A 20904-nucleotide genomic window follows, 5' to 3' on the forward strand; every position below is an offset into this window, starting at 1 on the left:
CCTCTCATTTCCTTAGGCTCCTGTTACGAAGCTCATAAGAAGAGTTTTGTTGCAGAATTTTCTGAAAATATTTTTCTACTTCAATACATAGACAAATGTACAATATAAATTTATCGTATTATTGAACGCAGCCATACACTACACTACACAATGTTGTCTTCTTGAATGACAAAACTTGACAAATTCTTTTCAACACAAAAATGGCTGCCGTGCAACAAAATTTAACAAAAATGCTTTCGGCACAACTACGCAATAAAGCTACGGAGTTTTTAAACTCAAGAAAACATGCAAATAATCTTGCTGACATTTTACAGATGTTTGAGGTAACCATAAATATATCATATACAATTATATTCAAAGTGCTAAAAATGTTTTCTTAGGTTACGTTTTGTATGTACTATTTTTGTATATTTCAGGCTGAAACAGACAATTATACGCCGCTACTGCTTACAGTTGAAGTGATATTTACTGAACTATTAAAAAGGGGCGATTTGATTGAGGAAATAGTACCCCTAAAACCAATGGGTGAGTACTACTATTGAAACCGTATACAATATGACTTTGCTGCCATTTAGTGTTAAAATTATTGATTTACCCGAATAAGCACTTATGTTATGTAGATTTGGGACTAAAAAACTTGGAGAAAACATATTTGTTCTATGTTTTTGCAATATTTACAAATTAATAAATAATAAATTTCCAAAACTGGTCACATTTTGAGACATGTGACTTTTTTGCACTTATGTAAATCTATGATGTAAATTGTTGCTAGGACTGCGGGCTGAAACTGGCTTGTGTAATGCTTGTAACCTGAGCTTCTTGTTTTGGTTTTTACATATCAAATATATACTGCCATATGGTCAAATCAAATCAAATCTATTTATTGTGGAGCACAGGTAAAAAGATAATATAATTATATAGAGTACCACTGAGTCCTGTCTTTACAGACGTACAATAATTAATTACATACATTTATATAAAATAAAGTCAACATAAAAATTTAAATTAAATTGAAAATGTCAGTACACGCATCAAAAATAAGAATTATATAAATTAAATCGAATTATTATGTCAAATTGTCTTGTAGAAAATCTTTAACACTGTAATAACATCTTTCTATTAAAAGCTGTTTAATTGTCTTTTTAAATGTCACTAAATCTTCGGTCTTATAACTATCTGGCAATTTATTAAAAATCTTAGGAGCCATCCCGATCACATTATTACTGATCAAAGATTTTTGATGTCCTCCAATAACCAACTTTTGCTGGTATTGAGGTCTCACACGATCTGGCCTCATTCTTATGTCCGCTATTTTTGTAAACAAGTGGGGATTAGATTTTACAAAAAGACAAACTTCTAATATATAAATACTGGGTAATGTTAACATTTTATGTGCTTTAAACATAGGCACACAGCTGTCTCTAGATTTCAGTCCACACATCGATCTGATACATCTTTTTTGGGCCTTGAAGACTTTGTTAACTTCTACCGCATTACCCCAAAATATTACACCATAGTTTAAATGAGGGGTGACTAAACCATAATAAGCCACCAATGCAGCTTCTAATTTAACTTTTTTAGATATCCTAAATAACGCATAAGCCGATTTGTTTAGTTTTTTACATACTTCTTCGATATGAGAAGACCATGATAATTGACTGTCAACAGTAAGGCCAAGGAACTTTGTCGTTTGAACTTCGTCAATATTTTGACTATTATATTGTATGTTAAGATTAGGTGGTATTTTTCTATTATAAAATTGCATAACTTTAGTTTTCATTAAATTAATTTTTAAATTATTAGTTTCTAACCATTGAATTATATCATTTATTGTATTATTTATGTCATATTCGTACTCCTTCGGGTCGTCACATTTAATAATTGCAGTGCTATCGTCTGCAAATAGTACCATTTTTTGCTGTACTTTTTGAGGTAAATCATTAATATAAATGAGAAACAGAAGCGGCCCAAGGACGCTTCCTTGAGGAACGCCGAACTTGTTTATTCTATATCCTGACAGATGATTGATTTCTTGCTTTTTTTTGGGACAAATACTGGTTATTTCCACGCATTGGCTTCTATTATCTAAGTAAGATTTTATTAAATTTAATACATTTCCTCTGATGCCGTACTTATTTAATTTGTTCAATAGTCTATTGCGATTAACAAAGTCAAATGCTTGTGTCATATCGGTATACACTATGCATACAGGGTTCCTCTTATCCACATTTTTCATTACAATGTCCAGCATATCATATATCGCCATACTAATTGTCTTATTCTTTCTAAATCCCTTTTGTTCGTCACATAAAATTTTATATTTAGTCAAGTAATTGTAAATGGAGTCATATAAATATTTTTCAAAAATCTTTGTAAAAATTGTTCCAAGTGCCACTGGCCTAAAATTAGACATAATTTTTTTATCCCCTTTTTTATGTAGTGGTTTTATAATAGTTGGTTTAAGTTTATCAGGATAAATACCAGCAGAAATGCACATATTGATGAGAAAACATATATGTGGGGCAATATATTCACAAACAGACTTAACCACTTTTGTGGAGATATCATCGTAACCTGTACTATTGGTGTTTTTTAGTGTTCTTACAATTTTTATTACTTCCTCAGTCATAATTGGCATTAAAAACATAGATTGTGGCTGAAATATTAGATCAACTTTATCATATAATTTATTCGAAGAGTTTTCAATTTTTTCAATAAAGTACGCATTAAAAGCCTCTGCTATTGATTTAGGATCTGATATTGAGTTATCATCGTGTTGAACTTCTGATATGTAGTCTTTTTTTATATATTTATCATTTATTATTTGCCAAGTTGCTTTAGATTTATTTTGTGCGTTGTTGATGTAAAATGTATTTTGAGCCTTCTGTGTTAAATTGATTATGGTTTTAAATTTTTTTGAGTAATTTTTTAAATTAATTTTGGTCTGCCTAGATGGCGCTGTTCTATGTTTCCATAATAAACTTCTTTTTCTTCGACTGCAAATTTTTATTCCTTTTGAAATCCATCTCAATTTCTTCTTACTTTTAAATATTTTTATTTTAAGCGGAAAACAGAGATTGTAAATCATTTGAAAATTATCAAAGAAATGATTGAAAGCAGTATTGGGATCATCTGTATTATAGATACCAGAAAAGGGAAAAAAAAAAAGTTTTAAATATTCAATCGACAAATCTCTTTTTTTAGCACGCCATTGACTTAATTTGTTGATTTTGGTGGTTGGTTCCCAGCACTTGAGATAGGACTAATCCATATCTTGCTATAGATGTTGTTAAAGGCGACTAAGGGAAAGACTCATAACTAAGGATTTTTTTGTCGGCTAGCAGTCTGTGAATATCAATATCAGTAAGCTCTGTCTTCTTCTTGCAATGGGATCCTAGATTTTTTTACTTCTCAGCTGCCTTAGCACTGATCAGTGCACTGGCCTCAACTGCTTAAGCTCTGATCAGCGCTTGCTTTTTATTTTGAGTATTAATGCATTACTATAAGTTTGGAAATAATCCTTTCTCACTCAAAATATTGATTTCCTGTGGTAGATGTGGGTGTAAATCGGAATGCAGGCTTGGCAGCTAAGCGGTTAATTAAAAAAAGTATTAACTGTTGGACACATTAATGCAAAAAGGACAGTCTTTGTTGAATAAGCACAATATTTATAGAAATTATAGAAGAAAGAAATATAATTACATTACATTATCTTTATCATTAACTATTAGGTACTAACAATGATACAATGTTTTATTAAATATTGAATAAAATCATAACAGATCACAGTCCGGAAGCGGAATACACAAGATGGCTGCAGGAATGCTACGAGACAGCCCTTGCTCGCACTCTGGAGTGCATCAAACGCGGGCGTACCAGCTCCCGTCTCCAGGCTCTGGTTACGGCCAGCAAGCTGCTGCAGATGGAAGGGAAGAACCCATTGGAGAGTACCGCAGGGTACTTCTTCCCGTCTATCAGATTGAAGGTATTGTCACATTATAAAAAAAAGTCACCCATTGCGTCTATCTATCATCTGTTTGCGATTATCTCGGAAAGTAATATGAAATTTAATTCAGTTTGAAAAACAAGTAGAAGGAATTCCTGAGGAAGGTTTGAGGGTTTAATAATCTCTTACCTTTGCTGATATCATAAGACAAACCACAGGTTCCTTGTGGGTAATAGAATGGACTGAAAAAAGTTGGAGAGATCTGAAGTTGGCCTTTGTGTAGAAGGCCACGCTGATGGAGACTAATGTCTTCTTTTCCTGGCTTTAGTCCCGGTTGCATTCTCATCACTCTGAAGAGGAGCCCAGGGTATGCCTTTGACCAGGGATCCTGGTTTGGGTGAGTCAGGTTTCCACACAAAGCCCGCTGACTACTACAACCTATCCAGGAGAAATCAGCTCATATCATCATCATTTGGATCATGGTAAAAAGTGCACCAGTACAAGGTGTTTTGACATAGAAAATAAATTCATGTGAAGCCTCTAGAGTGTATTGCTCATAACTTGAAAGAAAACTAGTTAGACAGCTGCATATTACAGTATATTTATGGCTTTGCGGCCATTCCGCGTGTTTGAGCTAGTATAAGAATCAGATTTGACTTCTTCTAGATTCGAAATCTTATTTTAAACAGAGTTATTCAGTATTCTATATTTATTTTACACAAAGAGTGTCAAGTATTATTATTCCCTTAGTCTCTTTTGCGACATGAATCGAAAAAAGATGCAAATGGATCAGGGCCATTGTTTCTCTTTTCCACTGAACCACAGATATATGTCTGTACATATATTATATTAAAATTGTTTCAGAATATATTCACTGTGCTGTTAGACTCTGACATGTCAATGTCAGCTCCCATAGCCCGCTTCCAGGAATTCACAGAGTACAGGGATGTACAGCAGTACGGTCTAAAAGTACTCTCCACGCTCGCTTATCGCAAGTAAGTTGTTTTACACACACACACACATACATATGGTCACGTCCAATAAAAAAGAATAGAACCACTTCCTCTCATTCCCATGGATATCTTTAAAGGCGACTAAGGGATAGGCTTATAAACTTAAGATTCTTCTTTTAGGCGATGAGCTAGCAACCTGAACGTCGTGGCATTTCAGTCTTTTCAAGATTGATGGCTCTGTCTAGCCTGCGAGGTATAAAGATGTGACTATATATATGTTTGTATGTATGGATAAAATATGGATTCTTCTTTGAGCAACTTTCACTATCTGAATCTCAACATCACTAAGCCATGCAGCTAAAAGTGGTTCAGAGTTTTTTTTAGTTCTATCAGACCTGCCTACTCTGTATGGCATGAAGACGTCACATATGTATTGTAAGTCTCTTTTTTTTAACCCAGATCTCCAAACTCCGTATTCATGCAGAACTACCTAGAGCTACTGGACAAACTGTTGGCTTTGGAGATCCCGCTGGAAGCCAAGATCAAGGTCAAGGAGCGAGAGGAGGAGAAGGAGGAGAAACTCCTGTGTGGAACTGAAAGTAAGTGAATTCTACCACTGGATAAAGGCACTTAGTAGGGGAGACTGGGGACACTTGATCCCCATTTTAGTTTATTGCTCATATCTTAGTCTATAGTAATGGCTTTCAGAAAATTTTTGGTGACTTCCTAGAAAAACTATTCATCTTACTTTGTACATTATCAGATTATGGAATTAATTAATAATAAGTACTTTTTTAAAAAATTTACTATGACATTACAAAAGGATCAAGTGTCCCCTATGCTGGGAGACTTGATCACTGTGTAGGTTAGATTTGATTATAGGGGAACAAGTGTACCTACGTCATTATAAAATAATAATGCATTTTACAATATAAAAGTTGTTTATTTAATCACATAAACATAACAAAAATCAACACTTACAATGGTTATATTATTTTAGACCTCTATGTGTTTACTTAAAGATAATTTGAGTCTTAATAATCACAATCCTTACTAAATGTGTACCTACTAAAACTTTTTGTCTTATTTTTATTATCGCAACGATTTACATCATTATAGGGAAATTTAACATCTGGCTGTCGTTGTTTGGTTGTTTCCTGGCGTATCTTCTTAGTGTCATCGAAGGCACATCATAAAGTTTTGCAGTTCCTTTGATAGTATTTCCTTTCAAAATCTCTTTAACCGCTAATTCAAGTTTTGTTTTGTCTATGGATATGCCTTTCTTAGCACCCTCTTTATACGTTAATATTTTTCTTCCATATAAAACAAGTAAAAATACTGAGCTAATTATACCTAACCAAATATAGGGGACACTTGATCCCGGGATCAACTCTCCCCGCGCTCGCAGGGATCAAGTGTACCCGGAACTGATTTTGTTCAAAAAACAAATTTTTGTTAAAGAAATAAAGCGGTAATTAGATGAAAACCCCATCAATACAAACTTCAATTAACAACTTTTCTAGTCTTTAGAATGTGGTTACTAATTTATAATTAATAATAACTATAGATAATGATTTAAATACTCATAGAAAAATATTTTCACCTGGCGAAAACAAAATGGCACCACTGCTCTGAAGTTGTCAATTGTGAACCGTCAAATTTACGTTCAGTCATAGACAATGAGTGAAAGCAACAGTATTGCCAGTCTTTAAAATAAAAATACCGTGTGCTTATCGATTTATTGACAAGGGATCAAGTCTCCCTGGGGATCAAGTATCCCCAGTCTCCCTATACAGTGGCCTCTGACTGGAGAAAGCTGTGCCTCCTGACATTGATTGGTGTATGGGAGGTGGCCCAATTATCTCTATAGCTGTGTGTATCAGTCCTGAAATTTGAAGTAGTTAAGTCTTAGTAGTTGAACGGGTCGAGGGTCTGTTGTCTGTCTGTCTGTGTCTGTATTAAAACAGAAATTTGCCCATTCAAGATGTCGTCTTATGGTCGTCTCGTCTTAGTGTCGATTGTCCTTTTTTTCATAAGTCTGTCAGTTTTGGTCATCTAAATTGTCAAGTCAAAGAGTGTTTGTCCATGGAGGAAGAACGGCCGCTACTTAGTTTTGATTATGTATAAATTGATGTTACTACCTTTTTGTGTGTATATTTGCTACATTTGCTAATAATTCTTTATTGGATACAAGTAAATGTAGTAGTCGCGGGCACAGTAAGTAAATAAATAACAGTAATGGGAACTAAATTTTTCGCTTATTTTCAGTTAGGAAATTTGCGTTAATATGAAAGAAAGGAGTGTGTCACCAAGTCATATATTTATCACTTTACAGATAAACCGCCGTTCCCATACAACGCGGGTGTTTGCCGTCGTTACGCGAACCGCTGTTGGAGCTTCGCTTGCCAGTGGCCGCTCATGACCGAGCCCCGGACACACAGGAGAGCCCTACTGCTGCTGGTAGAGAGGCTGATGCCTCTCCTGGCTAAACCTCACCTGGCTACCGACATGCTGTGCGACAGCTTGGATGCTGGTAAGTGAATGAAGAGATTAGGACCTCATTGGAGATTTTAGAAGCAAAATTGCTGGGTTCTTTGAGCTCCAGTTGTTCTTGGTTCAGCTATTTGCTTGCCAGTGGCCGCTCATGGCCGAGCCCCGGACACATAGGAGAGCCCTATTGCTGCTGGTGGAGAGGCTGATGCCTCTGCTGGCCAAGCCTCACCTGGCTACGGACATGCTGTGCGACAGCTTGGATGCTGGTAAGTGTATGAAGAGATTAGGACCTCATCAAACATCTTGCGGTACATGAATTTAGGCAGTCCTAATCTATCTATTCTAATGCTGGTAATGTGGATCACGCATTTTATATTTGTACCATTGTCATTGATTTCTATCGAGATTTTTTCTAACACTAGCTGTGCCCGCGACTTCGTCCGTTCGGAATCGTCATTTTGGGCATCATTGAAGTCCTCAAGGATGAATAGTTTTCGCCGTTTATTTTTTCACATTTTCCATTATTTCTTTGCTCCTTGTAGTTGCAGCGTGATGTGATACAGCCTAAAGCCTTCCTCGATAAACGGTCTATTCAGTGCAAAAATAATTTTTCAATTCGAACCAGTAGTTCCTGAGATTAGCGCGTTCAAACTAACAAACAAACTCATCAGCTTTATAATACATACATAAAATCACGCCTCTTTCCCGGAGGGGTAGGCGGAGACTACCTCATTCCACTCGCCACGATCTCTGCATACTTCCAGCTTTATAATATTAGTATAGATATCCTACTGCCATACATCTGACGGCCTCTGTGGCGCAGCGGTAGTGCTCTTGTCTGTGACACTGGAGGTCCCGGGTTCGAATCCCGGCGAAGGCATGATAAGAAACGAACTTTCTCTGATCGTCCTGGGTCTTGGATGTTTATCTATATAAGTATTTATTATAAAATATAGTATCGTTGAGTTAGTATCTCGTAACACAAGTTTCGAACTTACTACGAGGCTAACTCAATCTGTGTAATTTGTCCCGTATATAGATAGATATCTGACAATCTCTCCCGTTCCCAGGCGGGCCAATAAGCATGCTGGCGCTCCAGGGCGTCCTGGAGCTGGTGCGGAGGCACAACATCGAGTACCCGGACCTCTACAACCGGCTGTACGGCATGTTCGAGCCGGAGATGTTCGCCACGCGCTACAAGAGGCGGCTGCTGCATCTAGCCGATATATTCCTGAGCTCCACGTGAGTTTATATGTTACATCTATACTATATACTATAATATTATAAAGCTGAAGAGTTTGTTTGTTTGAACGCGCTAATCTCAGGAACTACTGGTTCGAATTGAAAAAATATTTTTGCGTTGAATATACCATTTATGGAGGAAGGATTTAGGCTATACAACATCACGCTGCAGCTTTTAGGAGCGAAGGAATAATGGAAAATTTGAAAAAAAAAAACGGGGAAAATTATTAATCCTTAAGGGCTTCAATGATGCCCAAAATAACAATGCCACGCGGACGGAGTCGCGGGCACAGGTAGTACATACATATAGTCCTGTCTATATCCCCCGTGTTTGTTAGACAGAGAGCCAATGGTCTCGAAAAGACTGATAGGCCACGTTCAGCTGTATGGCTTAATGATAGAGTTGAGATTCAAATAGTGACAGGTTACTAGCCTGTCGCCTAAACAAAAAGAATCCCAACTTTGTAAGCCTGTCCCTTGTAGTCGCCTTTTAAGACTTCCATGGGAAAGAGATGGAGTGGTCCTATTCTTTTTTGTATCGGTGCCGGGTACCACACGTTTATATTTTACTAGTTGTGCCCGCGACTGCGTCCGCATGGAATAGTTATTTTGGCATCATTGAAGCCCTCAAGGATGAAAAACTTTCCCCGTTTTTTTCGTCGGGTCCTAGATTGGGTGAGTCAGGTTTTTTCACACGAAGCGATTCCTAAAACCACAAGAAGCGAGCTTCGCAACCTTTGCAGGTAACACATCCAGTTACCTGAATAAGCACGATGTTTTCCCTCACCGTAAGAGCATCGGTTATTATTCAAACTAATGTAGGTACGTAACTTTGAAAATACTCATTGGTACATCGCCGAAGTGGGATTCGAACCTGTGCCTTCTTTAACCGGGCACCTTACCGATTCGACCTCCGACTGCTCCATAATGCATTCACCATATCACTCATCACGATCTCCATTCACAGACACTTGCCCGAAGGACTAGTTGCCGCGTTCGCTAAACGTCTATCCCGTCTTGCCATGGTGGCGCCGCCAGAGGACGCCACTGGCTTGCTGCAACTAGTCGCCAACTTGCTGCTGAGACACCCCGGCCTCAAGAGGATGATCTGCTTGGAGGACACGCCCGCTATCAGTGAGTATCACCTTCTATTGACGTCTGAAGGTCTCTGTCTCTCCTGGTGGCGCCGCCAGAGGACGCCACTGGCTTGCTGCAACTAGTTTCCAACTTGCTGCTGAGACACCCCGGCCTCAAGAGGATGATCTGCTTGGAGGACACGCCCGCTATCAGTGAGTATCAGCTTCTATTGATGTCTGAAGGTCTCTGCCTATCCCGTCTTGCCTGGTGGCGCCGCCAGAGGACGCCACTGGCTGGCTGCAACTAGTCGCCAACTTGCTGCTGAGACACCCCGGCCTCAAGAGGATGATCTGCTTGGAGGACACGCCCGCTATCAGTGAGTCACCTTCTATTGATGTCTGAAGGTCTCTGCCTATCCCGACTTGCCCTGGTGGCGCCGCCAGAGGACGCCACAGGCTTAATGCTTCAATCCAGGAAATGTGAAGATGTCCTGGGACTATGTCTGTTGAAGAAGAAATTGTATGTTTATTGGGCTGATATGAGAGTGGGCCTCATCACCCTTGGCATCTCTCACTTGTTAAGCCTGCTCGTCAACGCTGCTTTTTATATTTTTTTTAGAAATAAAATGTCCTATCATGCAAAGCAAACAATATTCATTTTCACAAAAACCTTTCATTATTTCAAATTTATTGTACAAAATACAAATGTATAGTACAATTGGCGGACTTAATGCTGGAAGCATTATCTACCATTGGGTCTGACAAAGAACATTATATGGGGTCAAACTAAGTAAATACATTTATAATTACACAAAATATAAAATAAAATAATTATAATAAACATACATAAAAACTACAATCAATAAACAATGTAATGTAATTAACCATAATATGTGCAGCGATTAACGAAATGAAAGGTCAAAAGTACCCGAAACCGAAAGCTTGCATGAAGAGAGTTATGAATGTGGATGAAGCGAAGGAAATATGCAGAGGTCGTGGCAAGTGGAAAGAGGTAGTCTCTGCCTACCCCTCCGGGAAAGAGGCGTGGTTTTATGTATGTATGTATTACCGAAATGAGTGAAAAGGCTTATAGGTATTAAGTACCTTCGCGACGACTATCCGTGATTTGAAACTAGAACGACTCGGAAAGTGAATGACAGTCTAACAGACATAACGGCGATAGAATTGTAGGCAAAACTTGTACATACGGTGAAAAGGGGGGTAGCGAGAGGTAATTTATTTAAAGAAAGTACATAGGTTTCTATCGTGATTGGTACTAAATGTGTGTGTGTTCCCCCCCACAGTGTCCACGGACCCGTACGTGATGGAGGAGACGAGCGCGCTGAACGCGCGCGCGCTGGGCTCGTCGCTGTGGGAGGCGAGCGCGCTCCGCTCGCACCACGCGCCCGCCGTGGGCGCCGCCGCGCGCCGCGTGCTCACCGCCGCCGGCGAGCGCGCGCAGCCCGCCACCCTCGCCGCCGGGGACGACAACAAGGTGTGGAATACAATAGAATAGAATAGAATTGATTTATTTTCAATATTTGGATACAAAGTGCCACTTATTGACGTCATATAATTTAAATATAGAATAGATTTATTTTCAATATTGGATACAAGGTGTGTCACTTATTGACGTCATATAATTTAAATATAGAATAGATTTATTTTCAATATTGGATACAAGGTGTGTCACTTATTGACGTCATATAATTTAAATATAGAATAGATTTATTTTCAATATTGGATACAAGGTGTGTCAATTATTGACGTCATATAACTTAAATCTAATTATAGAATAGGTTTATTATCAAAATTGGATACAAGGTGTGTCACTTATTGACGTCATATAACTTAAATCTAATTATAGAATAGGTTTATTATCAAAATTGGATACAAGGTGTGTCACTTATTGACGTCATATAACTTAAATCTAATTATAGAATAGGTTTATTATCAAAATGCTTTACATGCCTTTATGAGCAGTCAGAAACTGTCCATAAAAGGCTCGACTGGCTGTGCACAGGGGCGTGTTGGTCCCGACATTAATGTATGGGAGTGAAAGTTGGGTATGGCAAAAGAAGCATGAAAGCAGAATAAATGCAGTGGAAATGAGAGCGTTAAGGAGTATGTTGGGTGTGAAATTGAGTGACAGGATAAGGAACAGCGTGATAAGGGAATGTTATGATGTGAAAGAAGATGTAGTTACAGGAATAGAAAAGGGTATATTAAGATGGTTCGGTCATGTGGAGAGGATGAATGAAAGCAGGTTGACTAAGCAGATATACAAGGAGAGTGGAGAGAAAGGTCGGAGTGGGAAGACCTAGACGAACGTATCTTGATCAAATTAAGGACGTCCTAGTAAAGGGTCAGGTCAAAAGTACCCGAAACCGCCGAGCTTGTATGAAGAGAGTTATGAATGTGGATGAAGCGAAGGAAGTATGCAGAGATCGTGGCAAGTGGAAAGAGGTAGTCTCTGCCTACCCCTCCGGGAAAGAGGCGTGATTTTATGTATGTTTATTATCAAAATTGAATACAAGGTGTCACTTATTTTTTTGTGTTGGTGCCGTGTGGTTCCCGGCACCAACACAAAAAAAGAATAGGACCACTCCATCTCTTTCCCATGGATGTCGTAAAAGGCGACTAAGGGATAGGCTTATAACCTTAGGATTCTTTTAGTCGATGGGCTAGCAACCTATCGCTATTTGAAACCCAATTCTATAATTAAGCCAAATACCTGAAGGCTGGCTCTGTCTGCCCCGCAAGGGATATAGACGCGATTATATGTATATGTGTATATCAATTAATGCTAATAAAATTACGTTCAACAGTTATTCGACGCAGAACTTAAGAAGAGGTTCAAGACCATAGAAATGAACTTCATCCGGCCTCAGGGGATGGGCGAGAACGGGATGATGATGCCATACTGGGAACTGATGGCTTGAACGCGATCGGGAATTCGATTCAGGAATGTTGGCAACACTGCTACGAGGTAGTACGGTGCGTTTCTGTAAATAGCGGGGACTGGTATTGACTACTCATTCTATTTTTGAATATTTCGTTTGTATATTCAGCCAGTTAAATTCATGTTCCTTTTTTAAATATTTATTTTAATTATCTAAATAGGTACCCTGTTGTTTAGAGAAACGATGATGATTCTAGAATGTTCGAGTCGTTTGACGTGTGATTTGGAACTTCTGAAATAGATATATATAATATAAAAAAATTATGTTGTAACTTTGTTTGAGTATTATAAGTGAAGTATTTATTTATCTTTAAATTGATGTTTCGATATATTTCGTATAACTAACTATATTTATGACTATTTTCGCTTTTAGACACGACTTTCCACCGTATATTGGGACCTTTAATTGTATCATGCACAAAGGCCTGAAATCATACATTTTACTTGTTTTTTTTTTTACGTAGAGTTACGTAAAGATATCACTTCGACCATATGACTGACACAGGGTAAATAAACATTTGCCATTTCATCCATTTAAATGGTATTACGTCGAAACTAAAGATTTTTTATTTATTGTGCAAGATGGCGCTTTTTGTATCTGTTTAAAACACTACAATGACGAATTATTGAGGTGACTTTTCCATGTGCGGCAATTTTTATGCCAAGCATAGAATACTTATAAACTGAACCGTGTTTCTCATATAAGACCAAATTATAGATACATATGTGAAATTTTATTAAAATCGGTTCAGTAGTTTCGGAGTTTGGACTTTGGAAACCAAGGGAGTTTCATTTATTCTAGAATTGCTTGATCGACACGTTATTTCGATCAAGCGATTCTATCGAGAAATGTTTGACGACTTTTCGTCTATGTCCGTCGCCATTTTGTTAATGTATTTGTTTTGTAGATAACTCATATCATTCAATCAAAATAATACTATGTGCTGTTAGAAAAACGTAAAGCGGAAATACCATACAAAATAAGGTTCATTCAAACAGGCAAACTATCTTGCACATCTTGGTGTTATTAATGTATGTCACAGGTCCGGTAATGCACATTATATGTTAGCTATAATATCTACTTTCTACGTCTTGTGTAAAATGAGTGGAGATTTTGACAAATATAAAGTAAAAATGAAAGTTTTGCACTGTAATTTAATTATATATGTATGTTAAAATGTAGTTAAATTAATGTTATAGTTTGGTTATTTTATTTTTTTACGGTTGAGGTATAAAGTCTGTGATCATACGAGGATGTTTTAGGGACTTTTTCTCCGTCAAATTAACTCCTGCTTAAGAGAGGAATTAAAAAGCATATTCCGAGCCCCAATGCTAAGTTATGGGGGGTACACTTGGGAATACAAAATATGCAGAGAAATGTGTTTTATAGTAATTAAAAATATAATAATTTTTAGTTAAAATTTCTGTTAAAAAAAAGAATTTGTATGGAGAAAATTGTCTATAGTATGTCCTCAAAAGGCTGGTTGCGCGTCGCGAGTGTTGCCAGCCTAAGGCGCTGTCCTAATAAAATTGCCAATATAATATAAATAATTTTTGATTTGACGTGTACTCCTTAAAAAAGAACAATGATTTTGGGGTACATATAACAGAGCGTTTGTGGTCGAATCGCTAAGATGCCCGGATAAATAGCGTAATGCGCAGAAAGGCACAGTTTCGAATCCCATCTCGACCATATACCATACCACTGACTATTTTCGAAGTTATGTACATTAGTTTGAATACTAACCGATGCTCTTACGGTGTGGAAAACTGCACATGCAACTGTATGTGTAACCATGGATCCAATACGGATTATGTTTACCTTCAAATGCAGTATCCAATGTCTAGGGCTTAACCCAGGCCGCCCCTCTCCAGAGTAGTGAGGATGCAACCGGGACTAAAGCCAGGAGCAAGAAGAAGATTGAGATTCGTGATGGTCAGCTAATTTTAGGAAATATAGAAATTACACCTTGGCATAATTTTTCAGCCACACGAACGAAGTCGTGGACATTAACTATATATGTATAATTGTGTATGTATTTAACATCATGAACCTACCTCAAGGGTAAACCACTTATTTACGATGTTTGTTAAATAATATGGTTCATATTAGGACAACGCCTTAAAAAAATCGAATGTTAAGGTTCGTGCCGATGGATTATTTAATGGCCCCTCCACTCGACGGGTCTCGTCTTCCTTTTCTAACGTTTTTATTGTAACTTTTTTGTTTCATTCCATTTATTATGCTATTTAACCCCCATATTGTTGACATAAGTATACTGAGAGCTATATAAATTATTACAATAACTTCAATAAAGGAAATTATCGATTTACATATAATTTATAAGCTCTTTGGGTATGATTTAAGTATAATTTTGCATCCCCGCTGTGTCGGGGTGTGAGACAGCAACGGCCATATTTATTTAATTGTTGATAGTTCAACCTCGCAGTTAAGGGTGCGGCTTTTACGAAATATTTCTCCGATGGCAGGTTGAGTGAAGCGAAGATTCTATTTTAGCGACACTTCATATATATTATATATATATATATATATCTACTAGTAGAGTATAGTAGTAGATATATCTACTACTATACTCTACTAGATCTATACTACTACATTTACAGCATGAACTGAATGTTCCAAATGGGGACACATTAATAATATTTTGTATTACATATAACATTAATGACACATTATGTAATTAATATATATATATATATATATATATATATATATATATATATATATATATATATATGGGTACTTCTCTACTAATGGGAAAATGGCCCATACAAAGCTGTCCTGATACTTTTTTTTGCTAAATGATAGTTTTTCCTACATAGAAAGCTAAATTTATTCAAGCTTTAAACTATATAATTGACAACCACTTCATTTTTTTTATATTTTAGGAATTATCCACGATTTAATGAAAAATCATGACAGGGGACTGACACATATGACAGGGGAATGATTTTTACACAAAAGCAAGATAGTTTTCATTACAAATAAACTTTATTTTAGAAATTGAACATCCAATTAAGAACAAATAAACATAAACTAAAAAAACTTCTCATAAACTTCAAAGAAATTAACTAAGTCTTTCACTTTGCTTTAAATATTTTTTGGCAAACGTTTTAAACGTTCTTCGAATCATAGGTTTATAATCAACATTTTCTTCTTACATCTATCAATTAGTAACTAATATTTTGCATTTTAAATTGAGATCAATGAAACAAAACAACATATAATTATCATTGTTAATTGACTTATTCTCTTATACACTAGTATCAGGTAGTTAAATCAGTCTTAAAATTTCAATTTCTGGTCTTTGACATCAGTTGCTTTTATGCCTATTTTAATTTTTACACCTTCTAAGTAGTAAAATCAGTCTCAATTTAAGTGAGTTATCTTAGAGATCAGCTCTTGAAAATCCTATAATTATCATGTATCATCATTACTGTTCAAAAATATTAACCGGTGTATTAAATTTATAAAAGATTCTTTTCCCTTTTAGGATCAAGTCCGGATTAGTCAACTTTTTAATAATTTGCTCAAAGGCTATATCAGAAACATCTTCTTCGTCTACTTTAAAAGTCAGTCCTTCTTTATCACAGAGTTTTAAAAACGTGACAGTGAATTCACCATCTTCTTCATCAATTTTATTTATGACCGCAACATAACGGTATTCAGTATGTTTACTCTGCAACTTAACTAATACATAGTCTCCACAATTATACTTGTCGTTGTTATCTCGGGAAGGTCCCGCTTCCATTTCTTCCACAGGACTATCAGTTCGTGGCTTGGTCGCATATGAAGGTTCGATTTCAAACATATCAAGGGCATTATCATCCTCGGATGAAGAGGTTTCAGATTCGGTGTAAATGTCTTGAACACGAAGCTTCATTTTCTGGTTGTAATTAATTGTTCCAATTTTATAATGTTGACAGGTATTAGGGCAAAAACAGCTTAAACTTCTCATTGTCAAAACTGCTGGGGAAGTAGATATTCCAGTGATCTGGTGCACCTTTAATGTTCCATTAAAACTTTTTAGTTTGGAAGTCTTTTCAATGGCATCAGTAATTGATTGAATATCTTCGTCATTTATTGTATGGAAAATAATCCCAGGACATCTAGCTTGGATGACTTCCACAAATTGTTCCAGGGTATCGACATCACCTCCAGCAGCTACAACAGCATCCGCAGTCCTCTTGCAAGTAGCACCAACACCATCTGGTGCACCCTTGCTATGTCCGGCCTCCGAGTAATTCCACGAAAATCCTTGTAGATTTGGAATATCTTTGGATAATCTCGAGGCCAAAACAAAGAACATAGTTTTGTTCCGATATTGTGTAACCGGCCCGTCACTAAGGAAATGAACATATTTAATTCCAGGTTGTATTGCTCGGAAAATTGGCTGCAAATGCGCCCAAATAGCTGAGGGTGAATGCGTCAAGTTTTTGGAAATGGTGGCGTAGGATTGTATTGAGTTTTTGAGATACACAACAACTGTGTGAATACTTATTTGAGTTCGAGATCCTCCGAAGTGGAAGGGTTGAATCTCTTCTCCGTATTTGGTACAATAATTTTCGGAGAAGTCCATGTGTATCAAAATATCTTCTTCGCCAAGATTTTCCTTCAAATGTTTGATTGCATTGAATTGATGTACAATGTTTCTTTGGTGGCAAAAGAACTTGTCTAGGTCAGCATGCAATTCATGTATCAACTCTCGCGGACGCAGCGTCAAAGTCTTTTTAAGGTGTTTAGTCACTAGCTTAGGCTTTTTAGATTTTGGATCCAAATATTCTTGTTTTTCAGATACCCATTTCTTGTATTGTATAGGTTTGTTGTCATCAAACTCATTGTAGGCAGGGGTTCTGTTATTGCACACTAGGCATTTTCTTGACAAACACTCCACATTATAGCGATCACAGCATAAATTTTCTAGTAACTTCTGATAGCTGTTATACGACAATATTTTTGCCGCGTGTAAACCAGACAGCTTTAAGTCAATGTTGGCGTGAGTGACACAAAGACAAGTGTCACGGTCTTGAGCTTTTGGCTTGACAACCCAGAAAGGACGCAAACGACAGAACATTTGATAGCTTATTTTGAAATTACTAGCTACAAATTTCTTGTACAAGCTCAGCACTGTATCTTGTAGATAGCGTTTTTGATGCTTGATTGAATTTCTTGTAATAAATTCCTTTTTTCCAGCACCTAGTCTGCTATTGCTGTCATCCTCATAAAACTCTCTAATCACTTTTGCACATCTCTTCGAAATTTTGTCAATTCGTGTTCGTTTAGGCATTTCCAAAGAAGGAGATGGTTTCCATTTTTTTGTCATTTTATAGTTAATAGCACTGTCTTTGGTAGTCCATAGTTTGTATTTATGTACTGATGTCCCAGCAACAACTTTTGAAAATATTTGTTTGTCTTTTTGGGTCTTTAATTGTGAATAATTTTCTTTCAATTGTTTATTCATCACCTCGCCGAACAATGCTTTTTTCACAATTACTTTTCTCGAGTTAGAATCATCAATCATTCTGTTAATTTTCGTGTTAGGTGTTTCATCTTTATTTTGGTTTATAGTTTTTTCGAGTCTTGACAGTCTTTTTTTATACTTTTCGACTTTTCTTTTATATTCGAGTATCTTATTGTCTTTGTCTCTATTCGCTTTTTCTCTTAATAGCTTCGCATGTCTTTTTCTCTTTTTATTTGCAGAATTGTCAGTTGTAGGAGGTGCTGAAATCTCAGTCTCTGAACTTGGAGTGTTGTCTCTCACAAAAGCATTAGTTGTTTCCTTCAATGTCTTTTTCCTAGCCCGATAATCAGTACAATGTTTTTTCCAATTTTTTTTTGCAGTTCTGTGTTCACGTGGAGTCATGTCTCGTACGAGTTTTCTTAAGCCTTTTTCTTTTTTCTTTTGATACTTAAGACGTTCTTTTTCTTTCATTTCTTCTCTCTTTTGGGGATCATTTTTAAGGCGCTGATATCTTAAACGTTCTAATTCTTTCTTCCTTTCTAATACTTCTTCCCTAGTCTTCTTTTGAGGCGGCATTGTGAAGTTTACCTGAGAAAAAAATAACTAAAGTCAGTCCCCTGTGTAATAAGACAGTCCCCTGTCGCTCAAATATACAGGGGACTGTCGCCAGGGGACTGGTTATTTAACCTAAAATTCGGATTATTTGCAATAGCATTGTACTACTTAAAAATTGCGAAATATCATATTCAACAAGAGATTATGACATAATAATTACGAATAATTCATTAACTTATCTTTCAAAATGATAAAATAAAACACATACCCAAGGGACTGTTATTTGATCCGGCCGCGGCACGTGTTCGCCTCAACACTTGCTTCGCACTACAGGAAGATGGCGGCTGGTCACACAAACTTGTTATACGGACGAACTTCACAACTATGTCGTTCCGTTCCACGCTAACGCAATATGTTACTTCTATTAGATTATTTTTTTTCGTTTGTTTTATTCATGACAGGGTACTGTTCACAAATTGTTAGGACAAACTTTAGAGTTAAAATTTTTCTATTATTTAACTTAAATTTAAATATATTCCAGAATATTTATTATGTTCATTTATCATACATTAGAACAGTATTTGTGAATACTACATATTTTGGACAAAATTAGAAAAAAGTCTTGGTAGAAACTGTAAATCTGGAATGGGGACAGGTCAGGGGACTGTTTTTGGGGTTTTTGAAAAGATATTTCGTAAAAATCGGGAATCTCTTTTTATTTACAAATTGGTAGCTTAGAAAGAACTTTTATTGTACTATCTTATTAAATGATCGTTTGAAAAACATAGCCACACACAATTCTAAAAATTGCTCAGGACATTGATTTTCCCGATAGTGGAGAATCACCCATATATATATATATATATATATATGTGTAATTAATATATATATATATATATATATATATATATATATATATATATATATATATATATATATATATATATATATATATATATATATATATATATATATATATATATATACTATCTATATATATATATCTACTAGATTCGCAAACAAGACGAAAACAATGTATTAACTTTTATACGTTATAATTATAACAGTATAATTTTTGATTTAATTGTGGAGAACAACATAACATCAACTTCTCCAAAGCCATCCAAAGGGCCTTTACGTGTTGGACTTAAATCCTAATGCAAGCCTCTCAAAAATCCGGGGTGTCTAGACCTGAGATATCCAAATGGAGACACAATAATAATATTATTTTGTACTGTATTATTTACTATACTATTTGTGGTTATAGTAGAAAATGGAAAAATAAAAACGCTTCCAAAAAAAGTAAACATTTTCTATGCTTGAAAAAATTAATAGTGTCGTCGATCTTCGCTTCCCTACGAACTACGTTAGAATATAGTTTGATCTCTGTGACAGCAAGACGAAACGATAACTTTGAAATAGGAGAGAAAAGATTGAATAAAATGTATGCATGTGACATCTGTCACAGAGGTCAAGTCCATAATGTTTGTATAGTTAATGTACCCGAATTTAATGTAATGGCGGTAAAGCCGAAAGGTGACATGTTTAAATCTTTATAAAAGTCAGTTTTGTATAATCTATAACGTAATCGAATGTTATGTGAGAGTTGTTAATTAAGCGGTTTTTTGTAAACTACCTTCAAAATTTTTAAATTTTTTTCTATATTCACTTTTGGTGTAAATGTAGAGATTTTATATGATTAGCCAATATTAGATGCAAAAGACCCATAGACATAGAACCCCTGAAATCAACTTTAATATTAACACGTAGGGTTATCGTTAAATAAAGGGGAGGGGGAATATCGTTATGTAACAAAACGACACACACGTTACATTTGTAACATGCAACTTTTGGTATCGGAACTTTAAAAAAATCTGACAAATTGTTTTTTCTTTGTCGCCAGATTTGTGCTAATATTTTTCATTTTACAACTCTCATAAAACCGTTTAGTTTGAATTGATCTGGTGAGATCGTCGAATCTCAGTGTTTTGAAGCCGCGCCCACCGGTTATTGTGATTTGTAACAAACTTATAGCGTAAGGTAGTCTAAGGCATTATTTTATCATTCATTTAATGTTCTATTATATTGATAAATAAAAATATTGATACACTATTTTGTATTCTTTGTTCTAACTACCTATTTTGCACCCTATATTTATATTTATAAATATTTGCAATATTTTCGTGACTCTTAC

The 20904-nt window shown here is 36.1% G+C and overlaps 1 protein-coding gene and 1 non-coding gene across 2 annotated transcripts; both read left to right on the forward strand.

Moving 5' to 3' along the window:
• Positions 1 to 175: 175 nt before the first annotated feature.
• LOC106141676 (nucleolar complex protein 4 homolog B) lies at positions 176 to 20822 on the forward strand. The gene is made up of 10 exons (XM_060953693.1): positions 176 to 323; positions 417 to 525; positions 3783 to 3985; positions 4811 to 4941; positions 5359 to 5498; positions 7235 to 7432; positions 8463 to 8634; positions 9602 to 9768; positions 11015 to 11205; positions 12539 to 20822. Exons 1-10 carry the CDS (start codon positions 201 to 203, stop codon positions 12650 to 12652), a joined length of 1548 nt encoding a protein of 515 aa, XP_060809676.1. The 5' UTR covers positions 176 to 200; the 3' UTR covers positions 12653 to 20822.
• On the forward strand, positions 8201 to 8272 carry Trnah-gug (transfer RNA histidin (anticodon GUG)). The gene has a single exon. It is a non-coding gene; the product is annotated as a tRNA-His (tRNA).
• Positions 20823 to 20904: the final 82 nt, after the last annotated feature.

The sequence above is a fragment of the Amyelois transitella genome, chromosome 4 (assembly GCF_032362555.1).
Source record: "Amyelois transitella isolate CPQ chromosome 4, ilAmyTran1.1, whole genome shotgun sequence".
Taxonomy (NCBI): domain Eukaryota; kingdom Metazoa; phylum Arthropoda; class Insecta; order Lepidoptera; family Pyralidae; genus Amyelois; species Amyelois transitella.

Bases quoted from the DNA above. Each gene is read 5' to 3' on its own strand.
- LOC106141676 (XM_060953693.1), top strand. From the start codon at position 201: ATGGCTGCCGTGCAACAAAATTTAACAAAAATGCTTTCGGCACAACTA. The intron at 3,986-4,810 runs GTATTGTCACAT...AAATTGTTTCAG, and splicing joins TCCCGTCTATCAGATTGAAG to AATATATTCACTGTGCTGTT. The intron at 9,769-11,014 runs GTGAGTATCACC...TCCCCCCCACAG, and splicing joins GGAGGACACGCCCGCTATCA to TGTCCACGGACCCGTACGTG.